Source organism: Oncorhynchus kisutch, linkage group LG8 (assembly GCF_002021735.2).
Source record: "Oncorhynchus kisutch isolate 150728-3 linkage group LG8, Okis_V2, whole genome shotgun sequence".
Classification (NCBI taxonomy): Eukaryota; Metazoa; Chordata; class Actinopteri; order Salmoniformes; family Salmonidae; genus Oncorhynchus; species Oncorhynchus kisutch.
Window position 1 is genome coordinate 34,497,671 of NC_034181.2, and position 20,518 is coordinate 34,518,188.

The 20,518-nt window shown below is 42.6% G+C and overlaps 1 protein-coding gene and 1 long non-coding RNA gene across 5 annotated transcripts; one reads left to right on the plus strand and one right to left on the minus strand.

Moving 5' to 3' along the window:
* Positions 1 to 3,115: 3,115 nt before the first annotated feature.
* Positions 3,116 to 7,621, minus strand: LOC109895098 (uncharacterized). The gene is made up of 7 exons (XR_002255940.2): positions 5,853 to 7,621; positions 5,642 to 5,719; positions 5,357 to 5,526; positions 5,008 to 5,184; positions 4,630 to 4,806; positions 3,538 to 3,633; positions 3,116 to 3,319 (listed from the first exon to the last, which is right to left on the minus strand). It is a non-coding gene; the product is annotated as an uncharacterized LOC109895098 (long non-coding RNA).
* A 126-nt stretch (positions 7,622 to 7,747) lies between these two features.
* On the plus strand, positions 7,748 to 20,470 carry LOC109895817 (splicing factor 3A subunit 1). 4 transcript variants are annotated; one of them, XM_031830175.1, is made up of 17 exons: positions 7,748 to 8,081; positions 8,271 to 8,369; positions 8,491 to 8,566; positions 11,603 to 11,712; positions 11,825 to 12,032; positions 12,155 to 12,412; positions 13,243 to 13,317; positions 15,727 to 15,877; positions 15,999 to 16,198; positions 16,350 to 16,464; positions 16,600 to 16,907; positions 17,042 to 17,296; positions 18,944 to 19,151; positions 19,323 to 19,483; positions 19,661 to 19,762; positions 19,891 to 19,962; positions 20,050 to 20,470. In XM_031830175.1, exons 3-17 carry the CDS (start codon positions 8,519 to 8,521, stop codon positions 20,149 to 20,151), a joined length of 2,373 nt encoding a protein of 790 aa, XP_031686035.1. In that variant the 5' UTR covers positions 7,748 to 8,081; positions 8,271 to 8,369; positions 8,491 to 8,518; the 3' UTR covers positions 20,152 to 20,470. The 4 variants fall into 4 exon arrangements, with proteins under 4 accessions (XP_031686035.1, XP_020345413.1, XP_020345412.1 ...); XM_020489824.2 differs by having other exon boundaries at positions 7,767 to 8,081; positions 12,161 to 12,412; positions 20,050 to 20,467; XM_020489823.2 differs by lacking the exon at positions 7,748 to 8,081 and having other exon boundaries at positions 8,265 to 8,369.
* Positions 20,471 to 20,518: the final 48 nt, after the last annotated feature.

Below are 20,518 nucleotides of genomic sequence, written 5' to 3' on the forward strand. Positions count from 1 at the left end.
TTTTGTTTTTATACTTCATGCAACAATTTAACAATTAGGCTAAATCAGTCTGTCAATCATGAGACAAGCATACCATAGACAATACATTAATTATCTATGGGGGACACACACACACACACATCTCAATTACATGCTTGAGGGATGACACAGCTGTATAATTGGCTCAACTGAAAGACTGAACTCTGAGGTCCAAGGTTAGACTTGATCAAGCAAGTTTGTCTCTGAGGAGAAGGATTCGTGAGTTAGTGGGCTAAGAAATTATTGATTTCATTAGTACATCTGCATTCCGCAAATACTTCAGTATCTAGGTATATCCCTGAAAATGAAACCCAGTATTGTGCTACCACTGAACTCATGCAGAAACATTTGAACAGGCATGAACAATAATATGGGCTTGAATTGCATAGTTTCAGGTGTAGTCAATTGTTTTGCTTAGTTCCAGGTGTAGTCAATATCCAGTCTGGATCTATGGGGCTTTTCACAGGTATCTCCATGACTACAACCCACCTTCAGAAAAGTAATTTGGCATTTCTAGTGCAAGGAAATACAAACAAAGGACAAAAATATTGCACCCTAACATGCCATGGGAAGCATACTTCACAATGAATTGGTTGGTCTACCATCAAGTATACTCCTCAATAGGTGAAGGGTTGGACTGACAGTAAGGACAGGAGGGAACCCACACAAGATGTCATGCTCTGATCATCAATGTTGCCATAGGAACTTACCCCTCCCTCGTCAGAGTACTCTGTAAATCATTAGACATCTGCATTCGTGGCATTGTGTTGGTGACACAATAGTAGAGCCTTTAGAAGACCACACACTTAGCTAAACACACAGACACACACCATGGCTTGTCTCTTACCTAGCGCCTCCCTTTTCTAGACTGATCATTTTAAGACACTTATTTTTAGTGTGTGTTTGTGCATGACCAGATTCTTTATGTGTTTAAATAATGAATGTGCTTGATAGGCTCGTTATGCTCAGTCTTATTGCTTTACCATTCTAAACTAGGTAAAACTGTTTCACTATCCCCTGGGGATAATTTTGCTAAATGCATGAAGTTAACAAATGCACATTTGCAATCCAAATTGCAAAGTGATTAACACAACAGTTCAAGAAAGAAAAAGCATGATACCACAGTTTGTGAATCAAATTCATTTTCAGTTAAATAGCAACTTCAAGCCAGCTCAATGTTGCCAAGATCCTGAACTCTATAACTTTTCTGCATCTGCCTCAGCTGATACACAAACAACTATGTGTATGAGCTACAATGCAATGCCTTACTGCAGTCTCCTGATGGAGAAGCCTGACATATACTTCTAACAGCCTCTTTCAGCATTACTATGCTCCAAAAATTGTCAACATGAGGTTGATCACCCAGTGCTGGATTTATTTCTTCCTCTGGAGAAAGAGCATGTTCGGGACGCCTGGCTGCGCTGGTGTCTGGGGAGAGCCGTAGAGTCCGCTGGTGCACCAGAGCTTTAGAGAATCAAATCAAATCAAATTTTATTTGTCACATACACATGGTTAGCAGATGTTAATGCGAGTGTAGCGAAATGCTTGTGCTTCTAGTTCCGACAATGCAGTAATAACGAACAAGTAATCTAACTAACAATTCCAAAAAACTACTGTCTTATACACAGTGTAAGGGGATAAAGAATATGTACATAAGGATATATGAATGAGTGATGGTACAGAGCAGCATAGGCAAGATACAGTAGATGATATCGAGTACAGTATAACATATGAGATGAGTATGTAAACAAAGTGGCATAGTTAAAGTGGCTAGTGATACATGTATTACATAAGGATGCAGTCGATGATAGAGTACAGTATATACGTATGCATATGAGATGAATAATGTAGGGTAAGTAACATTATATAAGGTAGCATTGTTTAAAGTGGCTAGTGATATATTTACATCATTTCCCATCAATTCCCATTATTAAAGTGGCTGGAGTTGAGTCAGTGTCATTGACAGTGTGTTGGCAGCAGCCACTCAATGTTAGTGGTGGCTGTTTAACAGTCTGATGGCCTTGAGATAGAAGCTGTTTTTCAGTCTCTCGGTCCCAGCTTTGATGCACCTGTACTGACCTCGCCTTCTGGATGACAGCGGGGTGAACAGGCAGTGGCTCGGGTGGTTGATGTCCTTGATGATCTTTATGGCCTTCCTGTAGCATCGGGTGGTGTAGGTGTCCTGGAGGGCAGGTAGTTTGCCCCCGGTGATGCGTTGTGCAGACCTCACTACCCTCTGGAGAGCCTTACGGTTGAGGGCGGTGCAGTTGCCATACCAGGCGGTGATACAGCCCGCCAGGATGCTCTCGATTGTGCATCTGTAGAAGTTTGTGAGTGCTTTTGGTGACAAGCCGAATTTCTTCAGCCTCCTGAGGTTGAAGAGGCGCTGCTGCGCCTTCTTCACGATGCTGTCTGTGTGAGTGGACCAATTCAGTTTGTCTGTGATGTGTATGCCGAGGAACTTAAAACTTGCTACCCTCTCCACTACTGTTCCATCGATGTGGATAGGGGGGTGTTCCCTCTGCTGTTTCCTGAAGTCCACAATCATCTCCTTCGTTTTGTTGACGTTGAGTGTGAGGTTATTTTCCTGACACCACACTCCGAGGGCCCACACCTCCTCCCTGTAGGCCGTCTCGTTGTTGTTGGTAATCAAGCCTACCACTGTTGTGTCGTCCGCAAACTTGATGATTGAGTTGGAGGCATGCGTGGCCACGCAGTCGTGGGTGAACAGGGAGTACAGGAGAGGGCTCAGAACGCACCCTTGTGGGGCCCCAGTGTTGAGGATCAGTGGGGAGGAGATGTTGTTGCCTACCCTCACCACCTGGGGGCGGCCCGTCAGGAAGTCCAGTACCCAGTTGCACAGGGCGGGGTCGAGACCCAGGGTCTCGAGCTTGATGACGAGCTTGGAGGGTACTATGGTGTTGAATGCCGAGCTGTAGTCGATGAACAGCATTCTCACATAGGTATTCCTCTTGTCCAGATGGGTTAGGGCAGTGTGCAGTGTGGTTGAGATTGCATCGTCTGTGGACCTATTTGGGCGGTAAGCAAATTGGAGTGGGTCTAGGGTGTCAGGTAGGGTGGAGGTGATATGGTCCTTGACTAGTCTCTCAAAGCACTTCATGATGACGGATGTGAGTGCTACGGGGCGGTAGTCGTTTAGCTCAGTTACCTTAGCTTTCTTGGGAACAGGAAGGTGGCAGACACGTGATCCCAAGGCCCCATCACCACAGGGATGGAATCGCCTTTGTCTGCTCCCTTCCTCCGCAATCAATGTTTCAACACTCCTGCACTGGAAGTCTGTCTGGGATAGGCAAAATGAGAGAAAAGATTAGTCCTAAATACATTCATAAATGATGCATTTATGAAAACACTACTAGAATTAAAACACTATACATGCTAAGGTAAGATTCAATTTTTTTGTAGTCCCCAAGAAAAATGGTTGGTCAAGCAAAACAGTTGACTGCTATATTACCTGCAGTATACATAAATGTATATGTTCTTTCTGTGGTGTTGACTTACAGAGGGCTGTGTTGTACGTAGGGGGTGGGATTTAGCTGTCTCTCTCTGGGAGCGTCAGGCACACTGGGAGAATCCAAAGCTGCTGAGAGAGGTTGTCTGTAAGAGATAATGTGTTTTGTGTTTTACAACTGTCATTATCATTGTTCAGGTGTAGTCGATAAATAAAACATGCAGTACAGATGTAGGATCTTAATTTGAGCCAGTTTGCAACAGCAGGAAATAATCCTGCAGCAACAGGAAATGTGAATTATTATGTGGATTATAATGAATGGACATTTTTTGTAGGGGGTTATACATTGGGTGGGTGGTGTTTCGGGGGACGCATGGCTCTCGACCTTCGCCTCTCCCGAGACTTTACGGGAGTTGCAGCGATGAGACAAGACTGTAACTACTAATTGGATACCACGAAATTGGGGAGAGAAAGGGATAAAAACAATTTAAGAATAATGGAGGCCAGTGTGTTTTGGGGGAGCTTCAATGCTGCAGAATATTTTTAGTACCCTTCCCCAGGTCTGTGCCTCGACACAATCCTTTCTATGAGCTCTACGGACAATTCCTCGACCTTATGGCTTGGTTTTTGCTCTGACATTCACTGTCAACTGTGGGACCTTATATAGAAAGGTGTGTGCCTTTCCAAATCATGTCAAATCAATTGAATTTACCACAGTGGACTCCAATCAAGTTTTAAAAACATCTAAAGGATGATCAATGGAAACAGGATGCACCTGAGCTCAATTCTGAGTTTCTTATTTTTAATACATTTGCAAAAATGTCTAAAAACCTGTTTTCGCTTTGTCATTATGGGGTATTGTGTGTAGATTGCTGAGGAAAACGTTTTATTTAATACTTTTTAGAATAAGGCTGTAAAGTAACAAAATGTGGAAAAAGTCAAGGGGACTGAATACTTTCCAAATGCACTGGAGTTGTAACTCGGTCTATGCTTGTAATACTGGTATTTCTATTTGAAACCATATGTAAGTAAACCCACATGAACAAACAATACAATACAAACAATACAGGTTGTACAAGTAAAGTCAACATTGTGGTTAACATAAAGAAAATGCTCTGAGTTATTTAGGGAAGTGATCCTACTCTGTGGCGGTCCCTGAGGCAGTGGGTTGAGCTCTGGGAATGCCACCAGCAGCCTCTCCCTCTGTGCTAACTCCTGCACCTCTCCTCTCAGCTGATCCAAACTGTCTTTCGGCTTGCTCACATGACTCTCCAATCTCTGCTTCTCCTGCTGCAGCTCAGAACACAAGGCCTCAGGGACTGCAGAGGCAAGGCCATTAGTTACATACACATTATTGTTCTTTGAAAATGAAATAGGATCATATTTATATACTGTATCTGCTATGCTGAAGTATGGCTCTGCCCAACGTATGCAAGCAGCACGATAAAATGAACTATAACGTGAAACATTTCATTGTGCTTAATATTGTATTGAGTCACATCTGTCTGGTAGTAATGTACCTGTTCTTGGGTGAGCTGGGTTTTAAGTTGGTCCTTCTCCTCTGAGATGTGTGTCAGTCTATCCTGAAGGCCTGTCTGTGTGTCCTCAGTCTCCCCCAACTGTCCTTGAAGCTCCTCACACTCCTGGTCCAGAGCATCCACTCTCTCCAATAGAGACATCTGCTTGGCCTGCAGTGACTGTTGAAGACACAGAGTGAGACTGTGCAGTAACAACTCAAGTAAAACAGGATCAGGATCAGAGTTTTTAGATGTGGCCTTTAACACATTTACTAGTACTGCCCCAGGTCTGGTTTTAAAGACTCATCTGCCCCCGTGAGTATCCAACCCCATTCATGGCTGTTATACTGACCTCCTGTTGGTGACATGCATTCTGGTACTTGGAGTTCTCTTTGTCAAGTAAGAGCTGAGTACTGGACAGTTGAGCCTCCAGTGTTTGTGTCTTCTCCTCTTGTTTATTCCGTGCCTCTTCCTCTACCTGCAAGGCCTTCACTTCCTGATGTAGCTTATCTCTCTCACACTCTGACAAAGAAAGGACAAGGTTCCACATATTTTCTGTTCACAACAATTAGATAACTTGGGCTGTCTCCTTCTGCTCCTAAAACATCAGACTTGGGGTGGGGGTGTACGTCCTTACCGAGTTTGTGTAACCTTTTTTGTTGCAAACTAATCTCTGTCTTCAGTTTGGAGTTGCTATCCTCCAGGGACATGGAGCCTAAAATGGACAGATATACAGTATATTGTGAATAACATGAAAGCATATTTACTATTGAAATGTTACAATATTTCGTCCCCCTTCAAATATATTGTTGTCAGCGAGGTATCCTCTGAGTGCTACTGTACTTCACCTCAGCTCCTCATGTTCGTCCTGCAGTCTCCTCTCTGTCTCCTTCCTGGATGCCTGGGCCTCCTACAGTCTTGCTTGATCCTTTGCCCATTCACGCTTTAGTTCCTCCTGTTCCCTCCCCCAGCTGAGCCCTGCACTGTGGACTGCACCTTCAGCAGATGCTTTCCCACCTGACCCATGTCCCTGTGCTGCTCTGTGGACCACTGGGACACATCTCCTACAGTGAGACGGCCCTGCTACATAGTGTCATCCACAGCCACCAGGAGGCGCTGCAGAGAGGTGGGAAGGCCCTCGCTCCGACACAGCTCCACAAGAGCATCACCAGTCTCCCTCAGGCTGGACAGGACCTGAGCACAGGCATCACAGGGGACAAGGGAGGACTCTACTGTCTGGCAACTTACATTATGAGTGTCTGTGGATATAGGGGAAAGGCAGGAGGGGATGATGCTTGCTGTTCTGCGAGTAGGACAGGAGGGGCTGCCATTTGCTATCGTCTGTGGAGGAATGGAGTGCTTGCTGTTGTTCTTGAAGTACAGTGCTGAGACACTACAGATGGAGACTGTGGACAAATATCCCTTTTTGTGGTCAGGAGTGAGGATGCTAAAGAGAAAGTGGTGTTTTCCTCACACTTTGGAGTTTTGATCAATTCTTGACTATCTTGCTTCATGCTCTGAATAAGAGGGAACAACATGGTCATAAAATATACATTTTATGGGAAGAAAAAAAAACTAAACACCAGGAGTGCTTTAAAAACTCACTCTGGTTGCCAATCTGGATAACGTTATTCCAATAGTGAACAACTACAAGGCCAATTGATACACATGGAGCTGTTTGCTTCATGTTTTCTTTCTGTCCAAACTTCAACTGCTCTGCATATGCACTGAAACTTTGCAGCAGGAGTAGTAATCTAGGGAAAATAAATGGATTACAGTCATGTATCGTTAATTTCCAACTATTCTCTAGCTACGGGTGGGTTTAATCCTGAATGCAGATTGGTTAAATCCGTATTTCAGATGGTGTCTATTCCACAATTTACCACTGGCTAATCTATGAAGTTAAAAATGCCTATTTACTCTGTTCCATCTGACTGCACAATCCACTGGCTCATCAGCCCAGCCAAGCAATTTATAAACTTGATCTCCACTATAAAAAGCATCTAGACATTATCTAACATTTAGTTTTAAACAGTATGATTTGTATAAACCTTGCGGTCTGTCTCGCCGACATTTGCCAAATTGTTTCAATATTCAAATTCGATCTCCAGCCGTCCCATTGTAATGGACGAGTTGGGAGAAGACAGGCAGGCAGGCAGCGTTTCTCAGCCGGTCGAAATCATGAAACAGCGGGCTTCATTTTTATGGATATATATACAAAGAAATGTAAATTGAAAAAAGGTCAAACGAAACGAAGTGCAGCTAGTTTGCAGTCTTTCCAGCTTCAGTTGCTCTAAATAACGGTGTCCTGACAAATGAGCACATTTTCTGAGACGAAATCGCGCCTCATTAACTCATTGTTATGGATGTCTCCACAAAACAGCGTAAACAAATGCAAATGTAGCTACTTTGCTGTTATTCCGTAGTTGGCTAGCTAGAAGGCAAAGGATAATAACTTTGCCAGCTAGTATGGCAATGGAACATTTAGAACGAACGACTGGGTCTCGTCCATAGATACAGAACAAAAATACTGGGTCGCGTCTCTGGCAAACGAACCGATTGAACAAACGACCAGCCAGTTTGAGTAGCATATATAGTCCCGATTTGTTTCGGGACTATATCTTGTGTAAGGATGAAATTGTATGAATACATTTATAAAAAATAAAAAAAACGTTTTTAATGAAAATATGTAAATCATTATTTTAATATGTTGGTAACCCGGTATAAAAGTGGTAATGCCCTCGAAGCCGGTGTTTGGAGGATATATTGGCACGGTTTGCTGGCCCTCTACTAACAACACCCGTGTCAATATATCCTCAAAACACCGTCTTCTCGGGCATTATCACTTAAATCACCAAATTCAGCAAAACAATGTGAATGCTGATTGAATTCCACCTCCCCATCAACAAAGTCGTATTGTTCTAATTGTGGCACCAGGTCCAGATCGAATGAAAGCTCATCTGAGAACTTCCAGGAGTGGAATCGAACTGGGCCAGTCCGAGAGAAGACATCCAGAATAGCACCATGAAGAGCTATTAGTTGGTTCAGGAGACTTTCCACGCAGTCCTAAAATATGGGTAATCTTGACAAAACTTAGTAGCTTGCACTCTTTCTCTCGTGTGTTGTGTCTAGCCACTTGTTGTGCCTGCTTCAGGAAGCCGCTGTGAGCGAGCAGAGTTTAGTCGGTTGGATGGTGTCACTTAATTTCCACAGCTACCTGCTAGAAGAACTACAAATCCCACAATGGTGTCACTTAATTTCCACAGCTACCTGCTAGAAGAACTACAAATCCCACAATGCTTAGATGTGTTTCCGGAAGTAAAAGACCTCCATTCCAGGCAGGTCAACGACAGAAAAACGCACTCGTAGGTCCTATCTGTAAATATTTTGTGCCATTTATTAGGTTTCTAGACATACAGTACGACAACAAGTAGTGCAATTGTGAAGATAAATAACGCTTTTGTTGGACTTTTCACGTTTTAACAGATAAACCAATCAAAGAATTGACTCAGCCATGCCGCCTGGGCCTGTACAACTTGTTCAGCTTGAGCCTAACAGCAAGGTAAGATTTGCTACCTCAATCGCCCTTTAACGTTTTTACTACCTCCCTGTAATTGTGAAGATGTGGGGTAACATTACCACCGTGTTGCGTATTGTCTAAAAAAAGTAGCTAGCTATGTCCAGAAACGTTGCTATCTTTTTCTGTTTGTATAGTTACTAATGCTAGCGCTACCTAACTTAAAGTAACTGTCCAGTTTTTCCACTTTTCTGTGAAATATGACCTATAATAAATTACAATATGAGGGAAATAGTTTCCCTTCCATTTTTTTTATTTTTAAGTATGTTAAAATGCAACTTTTCTGTGTTGGAATGGTGTGGGCGTAACCCAACAGCATAATGGGGTGGGTGTTTAGCAATCATTACAAATATTCAAATCAAATGTATTTGTCACATACACATGGTTAGCAGATGTTAATGCGAGTGTAGCGAAATGCTTGTGCTTCTAGTTCCGACAATGCAGTAATAACCGAGTAATCTAACCTAACAATTCCAAAACTACTACCTTATACACACAAGTGTAAAGTGATAAAGATATATGAATGAGTGATGGTACAGAACGGCATAGGAAAGATGCAGTAGATGGTATCGAGTACAGTATATACATGAGATAAGTAATGTAGAGTTGATGAATGGCCAACTCTCATCCCCCGAGGAAATAGCAAGCTATGTTTTAAACGGTCTGTTTGAGGTAGGGTTTTTCAAGTGTTTTTTTCCCCTCAAATGTATGCTTTGTCCACGCTTATGAGTATAGGATAAGTCAAAACATTATTTTGGTGTGCGTTTTAATTACTTTGCAGATATGAAATAAACAGGCATTCATAATATCAGTAAAAATGATAAAATTCCCAGGTTATGCTACAAAACCAACAGATAAGAGGTTTTAAGAATAGGTTATATTTGACTCAACAGTCCATGGTGTACACCAAGGCATTGTTGGTAGAATAGATGGATGCAGTTCAATGCATAATCTATATAATTCGCCAATACATTTCTTGGTAGTTCAAAAAATATTCCTATCAGGGTGTAAATCACAACTGACCTGGTACATTGTTTTCTGCCTCCATTTGTGATGCACTGTTTCTGTTTCTCAATATTTTGTACAAAAACGGACGAATGTAACCAAGGCTGGGAATGTCCATACAATCAAACTAGTAAGGGCAATGATCACAAGTCATTCATAATGTAGCTAATATGCTAGCGTATCTATGTAGAAAGCTAAAAACACAGAGCCTAACGATAGCTAACTAACTAACTGCTAGGAGGATGTCATGTCATTTTAGGAGTAGGTGGGTGAGTGACTTTTCCACCTCATATTGTTTTTTCAGTGGCTACAGCTGGAGATTCAGGTGTCATTTGGTTAGCTAGCAAGAAATGTGAATTGCTAGCTAGCTATGCTGAACGACTTATCTATTTAGCATTTCAGAGCACTCTTGTGTGCCAGAGCGCAGAATAACTGCTGAATTTACGAACACGCAAGACACGCTGAATATGACCGGTGTCAGTAAAAGAAAGCCCATTTAAAAAAATGAGTAAAGCACGCTCTATATAACATGTAAACAGCCTAACCAGCTCTGCTAGGGTGAGTAAAATGGTCAGTGAGGTGTTCTCTCATTTGCGACTGGAAGTAGCAAGCTAGCCAACTTTAGCTAGTTAGCTTGGGTGCTTGGTTGGGACAACGCATGCATTGTCAGGCAAGCTGCAGAAGGATGAGCAGGCTATCCCCCATCGTTTATCAGTGCTAATTTGATGGCCAAGTAGCTGAAAAGGTTTGAGGGATTATATAATGTTCCTTCGTTAGATTTTAGCTCATTAGTTGTTGATCTTGTTAATGTGCATAACAAGATCTTGTTAATGTGCATATAGGGAAAGATGGCCTACCTTTTTATGGTTGTTTGATCAATAGGACTGTAAAGTTTCCAAATGTAAGAGGACTCCCGTGCACCGGTCTGCGTAGACTCCGGTCCTGTCTGGTCCTGTCTGTAAATTATAACTAAGATAAATATAAGCCTTACACAACCATAAGACCCACTAATAATTGTATTATTTTATCAAAATAGTTTAACCTGCCTTTTTGCAATAATCACTGATCTGGTTTTCAAGTCTGTGAAAATGCCCTTTTCGTTACACATTTTACCAGAACCATGCATAATGCACATTACACTAATAATGACTAAGCAGGCAATTTAGCCCAGGTCTCATAATCTCTCAAGCACAAGCCCCCGTGCTAGTAAGTAGCCAGCTAATTGTTATATTTCAAGTTTAGCCAACTTGGATCTATTGCTAGCGAACAAGGTAAAACGGTTGAGTTGTTGTGAACACACCCTTCTGTCCATCTCCAACTGTTTGAACAGCATGCTAGCCTGTTCACTTTTTCAGATGTTGAAATCAAGTGGCATACCTTATTTCTCAGAATGAGAACACGTTACCAATTCCTTATATAATTGTGTTTTGAGACATAAAAAGGTTATCGTTAGAAAGGTTAACTTCTCCTTTATTACAGTAAAATAATGTCTCAATGTGTTTGTCTAAATGACCCATTCTTTTGGACCAAACCTCAAATACTAATATTCAGTTGAAACTGCTTGTCAGAGAAGAAGTGATCTCTTGTTGTTGTGAGTGGCAGGGGGAATGGACTTGGTGTGTGTAGACGGAGAGGATGAGCCTTCCCGCCGTTAGGACAAGAACTCCCATTGTTAGGGCAGAAACATGAACATCTTGTCATTATATACAGATCTCTGGTGTAAATGGAAAAGTGCACAGAAAGACTGAAGGAGACAATACCAAAAAGACAAACGGACAAAAATTAAAAACTAGATTCTTGCAATACAGGCATTTGGAATATCGTGCAAAAACATAGATTTGAATTAATTCTATATATCGCCCAGCCCTATCGGAAAGGTTTGGATTGATGAAAAATCCACCCAGTCATCAGAAGATCTAATACCACAGTACTTAGGATGTAGGGACAATTAAATGTCATTAATGTAGCCTCAAACACCTCCACGTGATGAGACTTCAATTTCTATTGTTTCAACAGGCAGATGAGCCTACAGGGGAAACCCCAGCAACGAAACCCATAGTTGGGATCATCTATCCACCTCCTGAGGTCCGAAACATCGTTGATAAGACTGCCAGCTTTGTTGCCAGGTTGGTTTTTCAGTCTCATTCTCAGTCATGTTTTTTATAAAATTGTATAAAGTCTTGAATATGATGTCATATTGCAATGATCATTCATTCTTTTCCTTCCATTAATTCTCAGGAATGGACCAGAGTTCGAAGCAAGGATCCGTCAGAATGAGATCAACAACCCAAAGTTCAACTTCCTGAACCCCAATGACCCCTACCATGCTTACTATCGCCACAAGGTCAATGAATTCAAGGAGGGCAAGGGCCAGGAGCCGTCTGCGGCCGTGCCAAAGGTCATGCAGCAGCAGGCCCTGCTGAACTCGCAGCAGCTTCCTCAAAAGGTGTGCCTTCCTAGACATTGAGTGGTTCAATCACTGATTGTGTCAATGGTTCACTGTAAAGTGTAAGATGTGATTGATGCCTTAAAAGAGCTATTCTAAGTTATGGTTTCCTTTACCGGTAGGTGCAGGCCCAGGTGATTCATGAGACAGTGGTGCCAAAGGAGCCTCCGCCTGAGTTTGAGTTCATTGCTGACCCTCCTTCAATCTCGGCATTCGACCTGGATGTTGTCAAGCTGACCGCCCAGTTTGTGGCTCGCAACGGGCGCCAGTTCCTCACACAGCTCATGCAGAAAGAACAGCGAAATTACCAGTTTGACTTCCTGCGACCTCAACACAGCCTCTTCAACTACTTCACCAAGCTGGTGGAGCAGTACACTAAGGTACAACTTCTTACTAATTATTATTATTGATTGTGGCACATACACTTTTTATACAAAGTATGTGGACACCCCTTCAAATTAATGGATTTGGCTATTTCAGCAAGACTCTTTGCTGACAGGTGTATAATATCAGGCACACAGCCATGCAATCTCTATAGACAGACAATGACAGTAGAATGGCCTTTTACTGAAGAGATCAATGACTTCTAATGTGGCACCTATCCAACAAGTCAGTTCGTCAAATTTCTGCCCTTCTAGAGCTCCCCGCTCAACTGTAAGTGCTGTTATTGTGAAGTGGAAACGTCGAGGACCAACAATGGCTCAGCCGCAAAGTGGTAGGCCATACAAGCTCACAGAACAGGACTTCTGAAGCATGTAAAAGTTGTCTGTCCTCGTTTGCAACACCCACTACTGAGTTCCAAACTGCCCCTGGAAGCAACGTCAGCACAATAACTGTTCGTTGGGTGGCTGAAAACACAATCATCGCGGATTGAACTTCCGGCTAAGGATGGTCCATTTAAAAAGCAGGGGATAGGGTGTCTCTGGGGACAGGGATAGGGTGTCTCTGAAGTGTTTGGACCACAGCCCTAGTGGAAAGCTTTCCCAGAAGAGTGGAGGCTGTTATAGCAGCAAAGGGGGACCAACTCCATATTAGTGCCCATAATTTTGGAATGAGATGTTTGACAAGCAGGTGTCCACATACTTTGCCATGTAGTGTGTTTTGTTGAAATATTATATTTCAATTATTTGACTTGTTAGTAGTAGACCATGTCTTCAGCTGGTTGTGTTGTGATGCTCACTTGTGTTTGTCTTGGGTCTTTTCTTCCTAGATTCTGATCCCTCCCAAGGGACTGCTCATGAAGCTGAAAAGAGAGGCTGAGAACCCCAGGGAGGTGCTGGACCAGGTAAGCCCCTGAAGCTTTGCTGTTGGGTTCAGATCTTGGATAAATATAGTTTTTATCTATGCTTTGTGAAAATAAACCATTTGAATACAGATCCCAAAAAAGTACTACTATTTGAATTCAGATCTCAGAAAGTAACTGCCATTACTTTTTTAAACTAATATAATACAGATCTGAAAAAGCAACTACTTATTCAAAATATTTAAATACTGATTTCAGGCAGTGACTAATACTCAGAAACTATTGGATTGTCTGCCTTCAATTAATGGAACTGCATGTTGAACATAGAAATGGAGAAGACAATCTTCGATACTATTCCAATATATCTGACAGTCCTATTTGATCTAAACAATACATTTCTATCTGAACATTCTGTAAATGTCCATTGCCCCAGGTGAACGTTAAGTCAAACCAACTAACCAATTATACAGTTGAAGTCGGAAGTTTACATACACTTAGTTTGTAGTCAATAAAACTATTGTTCATTGTTTAGGAGGCCTACAAAGCAAGGAGGCCTACAAACCTAACTCAGTTACACCAGCTCTGTCAGGAGGAATGGGCCAAAATTCACCCAACTTATTGTGGGAAGCTTGTGGAAGGCTACCTGAAACATTTGACCCAATTTAAGCAATTTATAGGCAATGCTACCAAATACTAATTAAGTGTATGTAAACTTCTGACACACTCGGTATGGGATGAAAGAAATAAAAGCTTAAATAAATCACTCTGCTATTATTCTGACATTTCACATTCTTAAAATAGGTCATAACTGACCTAAGACCGGGAATTTTTACAGGATTAAATCTCAGGAATTGTGAAAAACTGGGTTTAAATGTATTTGGCGTATGTAAACTTCCAACTTCAACTGTATGTAATAGGGAATTGATATACACGAACAATCAAACGCAAATAATTCACAATGAAGTTAGGAAACAATGAATGTTCACAAATTGGCAGGAGAGAGCACATTCTGGGGAGAGAAGTGCATTGTGCATCTGGGCACATGGTCAATCCAATGTCTGCATTGACCATGCAGCATTCACAGTGATATGGCCTCTGCAGAAGTCAGGGCAAGAATGGCCTCAGCAGAAGTCAAGGCATTCATACTTCTTTTGCTTCACAGAGCAGTGATGAGCTGAGATTGCGATTTTTGGTTCCAATCGCCATGTCATCGTGAGACGCAGAGTAGGTGAATGGATGATCTCCACATGTGTGGTTCCCACCGTGAAGCAGGGAGGAGGTGGTGTGGGGGTGCTTTGCTGGAAACAGTCAGTGATTTATTTAGAATTCAAGCTACACTTATCCAGCATGGCTACCACAGCATTCTGCAGCGATACGTCATCCCATCTGGTTTGCGCTTAGGGGGACTATCATTTGTTTTTCAACTGGAAAATTACCCAACACACCTCCAGGTTGTGTAAGGGCTATTTGACCAAGAATTAGAGTGATGGAGTGCTGCATCAGATGACCCGGCCTCTACAATCACCCGACCTCAACCCAATTGGTTTGGAATGAGTTGGACCGCAGAGTGAAGGAAAAGCAGCCAACAAGTGCTCAGCATATGTGGGAATTCCAACAAGACTGTTGGAAAAGTATTCCAGGTGAAGCTGGTTGAGATGATGACAGCTTTGCACACTCTTGGCATTAAGGCAAAGGGTGGCAAGTTTGAAGAATCACAAATATAAAATATTTTTATTTAACCCTATTTACTTGTTTTGCTTACTTCATGATTCCATGTGTGTTATTTCATAGTTTTGACGTCTTCACTATTATTGGGGCGGCAGGGTAGCCTAGTGGTTAGAGCGTTGGACTAGTAACTGAAAGATAGCAAGTTCAAATCCCCGAGCTGACAAGGTACAAATCTGTCGTTCTGCTCCTGAACAGGCAGTTAACCCACTGTTCCTAGGCCGTCAACCCACTGTTCCTAGGCCGTCATTGAAAATAAGAATTTGTTCTTAACTGACTTGCCTAGTTAAATAAAGGTAAAATAAAAAATTTCTATAATGTAGAAAATAGTACAAATAAAGAAAAACCCTTGAATGAGTAGGTGTGTCCAAACCTGTGATGTATGTATATTTGTCACTGCTCGACTAAAACAATCTCGGTCGACCAACAGCCTTACGAAAAACAATTGATCTGTCACACGTACTGTACACAATGAATAGTGACTTCCTTATTCCACTCATGTAATAACTCCATTATAAAGCCCTTTGCTTTTGTAATAATCAGAGTTACTACACATGTATAAGAACCTGCTGTCAAGTGTTTGACTACCTTGAGTATTTGAGAAGTTGGTATTTTCAAATAAACTACAAAATAACACTTTTCTGCCCTTGTCTGGTAGGGTTTACCCACAATTGGCTCATAAAATGTTCATTGTCTTAACAGCTTATCTCCTGGTTTTACCAACAGGTGAGGTACCGCGTTGAGTGGGCGAAATTTCAGGAGCGTGAAAGGAAGAAGGAGGAGGAGGAGCGGGAGAAAGAGCGTGTGTCCTACGCCCAAATTGACTGGCATGACTTTGTAGTGGTGGAGACCGTGGACTTCCAACCTAATGAGCAAGGTCGGGAAATTAACTGAGAGCCAGACAAGATTATTTGAATAGATAATTCCTGTTCCTGAGAGAATGTTATCCACCCCCTGTGTCAATCGCTTTGTAATGATGGTGTTGTGACTTCCAACAGGCCACTTTCCACCACCCACCACACCTGAGGAACTGGGAGCTCGCATCCTGACCCAGGAGCGTTATGACAAGTTTGGAGAGAGCGAGGAGGTGGAGATGGAGGTTGAAAGTGAGGACGAGGATGACGTTGAGCAGGAGGATCGGGATGATGGGCGTCCCACACAGCCTGATCAGGACACACAGCTGCAAGACATGGATGAGGTTAGTAAACACAACCTGTTTTAGTAGACACACACAACAGGATATAATTAACAGCGTATTACTTCAGAGTTACTGATTGAATCTGAATGTAATATTACCATTGTTAGGAAATGGTGTAATCAACGTAGAGTCTTTGGTGCCTTCTCCCCAGGGTTCTGATGAAGAGGATGATGGCAAGGCACCATTGCCCCCAGACAACCCCATGCCACCCCCACTGCCCCCTACTCCAGACCAGGTCATTATCCGCAAGGACTACGACCCCAAGGGTGAGAGGGATTTCATCATCAGGACCTAAATATCTAGATGTTTTATTATCATGCATGACATGACATAAAGGACTGGAAAATACATGCCTGTTCTTAATTTGCCCTTACATTTGATCCCTTTTTCTTGCCCTGTAGCCTCCAAGCCCCAGCCTCCAGCCAAGACTCTGGATGAGTTCCTCATCTCTCCAATCACGGGTGAGAGGATCCAAGCCAGTAAGATGCAGGAGCACATGCGCATCGGACTACTGGATCCCCGCTGGCTGGAGCAGAGGGACCGCGGCATCAGAGAGAGGCAAATAGAGGATGAGGTTTACGCCCCTGGCATGGACATTGAGAGCAGCCTAAAACAGCTGGCTGAGAGGCGTACTGATATCTTTGGTGTGGAGGAGACCGCCATCGGTAAGAAGATTGGAGAAGAGGAGATCCAGAAGCCTGAGGAGAAGGTGCGTGCAAGTGAAGAGAGGGAATTAGCCATGTGGTTTATGAGTGATTAGTGTATAATTGCTGTTTAGGTTCAATCTTATTTATTTTTGTTGTCATTATGAGGTCAAAGTCTTTCCTTAATGCACCTTCTTAGGTGACCTGGGATGGGCACTCTGGCAGCATGGCGCGTACTCAGCAGGCAGCACAGGCCAACATCACCCTACAAGAGCAGATTGAGGCCATTCACAAGGCCAAGGGACTGGTGCAGGAGGATGAAAGCAAAGAGAAGATTGGGCCAAGCAAGCCTGAGCTTTACCATCATCATCATCAATCACCCCTCATCTCCTCTGCCCCCCTTCTGCCCAAACCCAGCCCTCCAATGAACACGATGGCTCGGGCCCCTCCTTCCGTAAGTTGCTTTCTTGTTCAATAGAAGTGCTAAAACACTTCTGTCGGGTTATTATGTCAATATACAGTTGAAATCGGAAGTTTACATACACTTAGGTTGGAGTCATTAAAACTAGTTTTTCAAACACTCCACAAATTTCGTGTTTCTTGTTAACCAGCTATAGTTTTGGCAAGTCGTTTAGGACATTTACTTTGTGAATGACAAGTAATTTTTCCAACAATTGTTTGCAGACAGATTATTTCACTTATAATTCACTGTATCACAATTCCAGTGGGTCAGAAGTTTACATACACTAAGTTGACTGTGCCTTTAAAAAGCTTGGAAAATTCCAGAAAATTGTCATGGCTTTAGAAGCTTCTGGTAAATTAGCTTGTCAATTGGAGGTGTACCTGTGGATGTATTTCAAGGCCTACCTTCAAACTCAGTGCCTTTTTGCTTGACATCATGGGAAAATCAAAAGAAATCAGCCGAGACCTCAGAAAAAAAAATGGTAGACCTCACAGTCTGGTTCATCCTTGGGGGCAATTCCCAAGCGCCTGAAGGTACCACATTCAACTGTACAAGCAATAGTATGCAAGTATAAACAACATGGGACAACGCAGCCATCATACCGCTCAGGAAGGAGACGCATTCTGTCTCCTAGAGATGAACGTACTTTGGTGCTAGAAGTGCAAATCAATCCCAGAACAACAGCAAAGGACCTTGTGAAGATGCTGGAGGAAACCGGTACAAAAGTATCTATATCCACAGTAAAACGACTCCTCTATTGACATAACCTGAAAGGCCGCTCAGCAAGGAAGAGGCCACTGCTCCAAAACCGCCACTAAAAAAATCCGAACTACAGGTTGCAACTGCATATAAGGACAAAGATCATACTTTTTGGAGAAATGTCCTCTGGTCTGATGAAACAAAAACAGAACTGTTTGGCCATAATGACCATCGTTATGTTTGGAGGAAAAAGGGCGATGCTTGCAAGCCGAAGAACATCATCCCAACCGTGAAACACGGTGGTGGCAGCATCAGGTTGTGGGGGTGCAGGAGGGACTGGTGCACTTCACAAAATAGATGGCATCATGAGGGAAGGAAAATTATGTGGATATATTGAAGCAACATCTCAAGACATCAGTCAGGAATTTAAAGCTTGGTCGCAAATGGGTCTTCCAAATGGACAATGTCCCCAAGCATACTTCCAAAGTTGTGGCAAAATGGCTTAAGGACAACGAAGTCGAGGTATTGGAGTGGCCATCACAAAGCCCTGACTTCAATCCTATAGAAAATCTGTGGGCAGAACTGAAAAAGCGTGTGTGAGCAAGGAGCCCTACAAACCTGACTCAGTTACACCAGCTCTGTCAGGAGGAATGGGCTTGTGGAAGGCTACCTGAAACGTTTGACCCAAGTTAAACAATTTAAAGGCAATGCTACCAAATACTAATTGAGTGTATGTAAACTTCTGACCCACTGGGAATGTGACGAAAGAAATAAAAGTGGAATTAATTCACTGTACTATTATTCTGACATTTCACATTCTTAAAATTAAGTGGGGATCCTGACTGACCTAAGAGTTTAAATGTATTTTGCTGAGGTGTATGTAAACTTCTGACTTCAACTGTATATGGTTGACTGTATTTTCCACTGTGAATCATGTAGATGCTGCCCCCTGTACGCACCACTCTCCTGTCAGCTGTGCCTGTGATTCCACGGCCCCCCATGGCCCCTGTGCAGATGCGCCTAGCCCCAGGGCAGGTTCTAACACCCATGCCCCCCATGATGCATGCCCCCCGCATCAACGTGGTGCCCATGCCCCAACCACCTCACATGATGGCCCCCAGACCACCACCCATGGTGGTCCCAACTGGTAAGACAACCATTGCTGCACTATTCCCACAGTGTTAAATACTTTGAAATCCAATGGATGACTTCAGAAATATGCATTGCTACAAATTACTTTAATGATTATTTACTATTTTAATTCAGGTTGTCTTTTAAGCATATTAGTTATTGACTCATTTTATTCTTCCCTGTCCAGCATTTGTCCCTGCCCCTCCAGTCCCGCAGCCCCCCCGCCCCCGCCCTGACCCGCAGCCACCTTCCCAGCCACCCCCACCCCATAATGATGAGCCTGCCAGCAAGAAGATGAAGACAGAGGACAACCTCATGCCAGAGGAGGAGTTCCTCCGTAGATACAAGGTTTGTTGGCCAATTAGATGTCAAGGACTACTGGCAAAATGCAGTAGTGTGAATGATCCACAGCTGGATTTAGATATGCCGTCATTCATCCTATGCTTGCTGTTAGTAGTTCTGTATATTGGCATGTAAGGCTTCCTGTACAAATATAGTTATTCTACTGTATATATTTTTTTGTAGGGTTCAGTGTCCGTCACAGTGCAAGTTCCCAACATGCAGGACAAGACTGAATGGAAGCTAAGTGGACAAGCGCTCAATTTCACTATCCCACTCACAGATCAGGTATGTTACTAGTTCACCCACCATTCCACACTCTTTTAGCTATACTTCATATATTCTCAGGAGTGCACCCACAAGTCAAATTTACTGGAATATGTATAATAGTTCATCTTCCCATTCTCTCACCACAGGTGTCTGTTATTAAAGTGAAAATCCATGAAGCCACTGGAATGCCAGCCGGAAAGCAAAAGCTGCAGTATGAGGTAAGCATTGTTGTCCCTGTTTTGAATAATTGTAAATGTAAACTGGCATGATCGAGTCATTTACATCTATTACTTATTCCATTCCAGGGAATTTTCATCAAAGATTCCAACTCGCTGGCATACTACAACATAAACAACGGTTCAGTCATACACCTGGCACTGAAGGAGAGAGGTGGGAGAAAGAAGTGAGGTGTACATCCCCCTCAACAAGTTTCTCTCTGCCATACACACAGACAGTTTGGGACATTTGTCTGAGCAGATCTTTCTAAACGATTTATATCCTTTGTTGGTCATAGCAATTTTAAAGAATGCGTAAGGCATAAATAAACCATAAATAAAAACTATAACTTGCTACATTTTCTTATGTTAAGCGTTGATTATTTTCTAAAGGTTAATTGTATTGTTTAAGGGGATAGTTGTTCATATTGCTATTTTGGTCAGTGTATTTGTTTCCCATGTCCAGAGCTTACAGCCCATGTCAATCATCAAATAAAGTAATAAAATGCCACCATTGTCATTTTAGTTTGTTCAGTATGTTGAATGGAATGGGGCATAT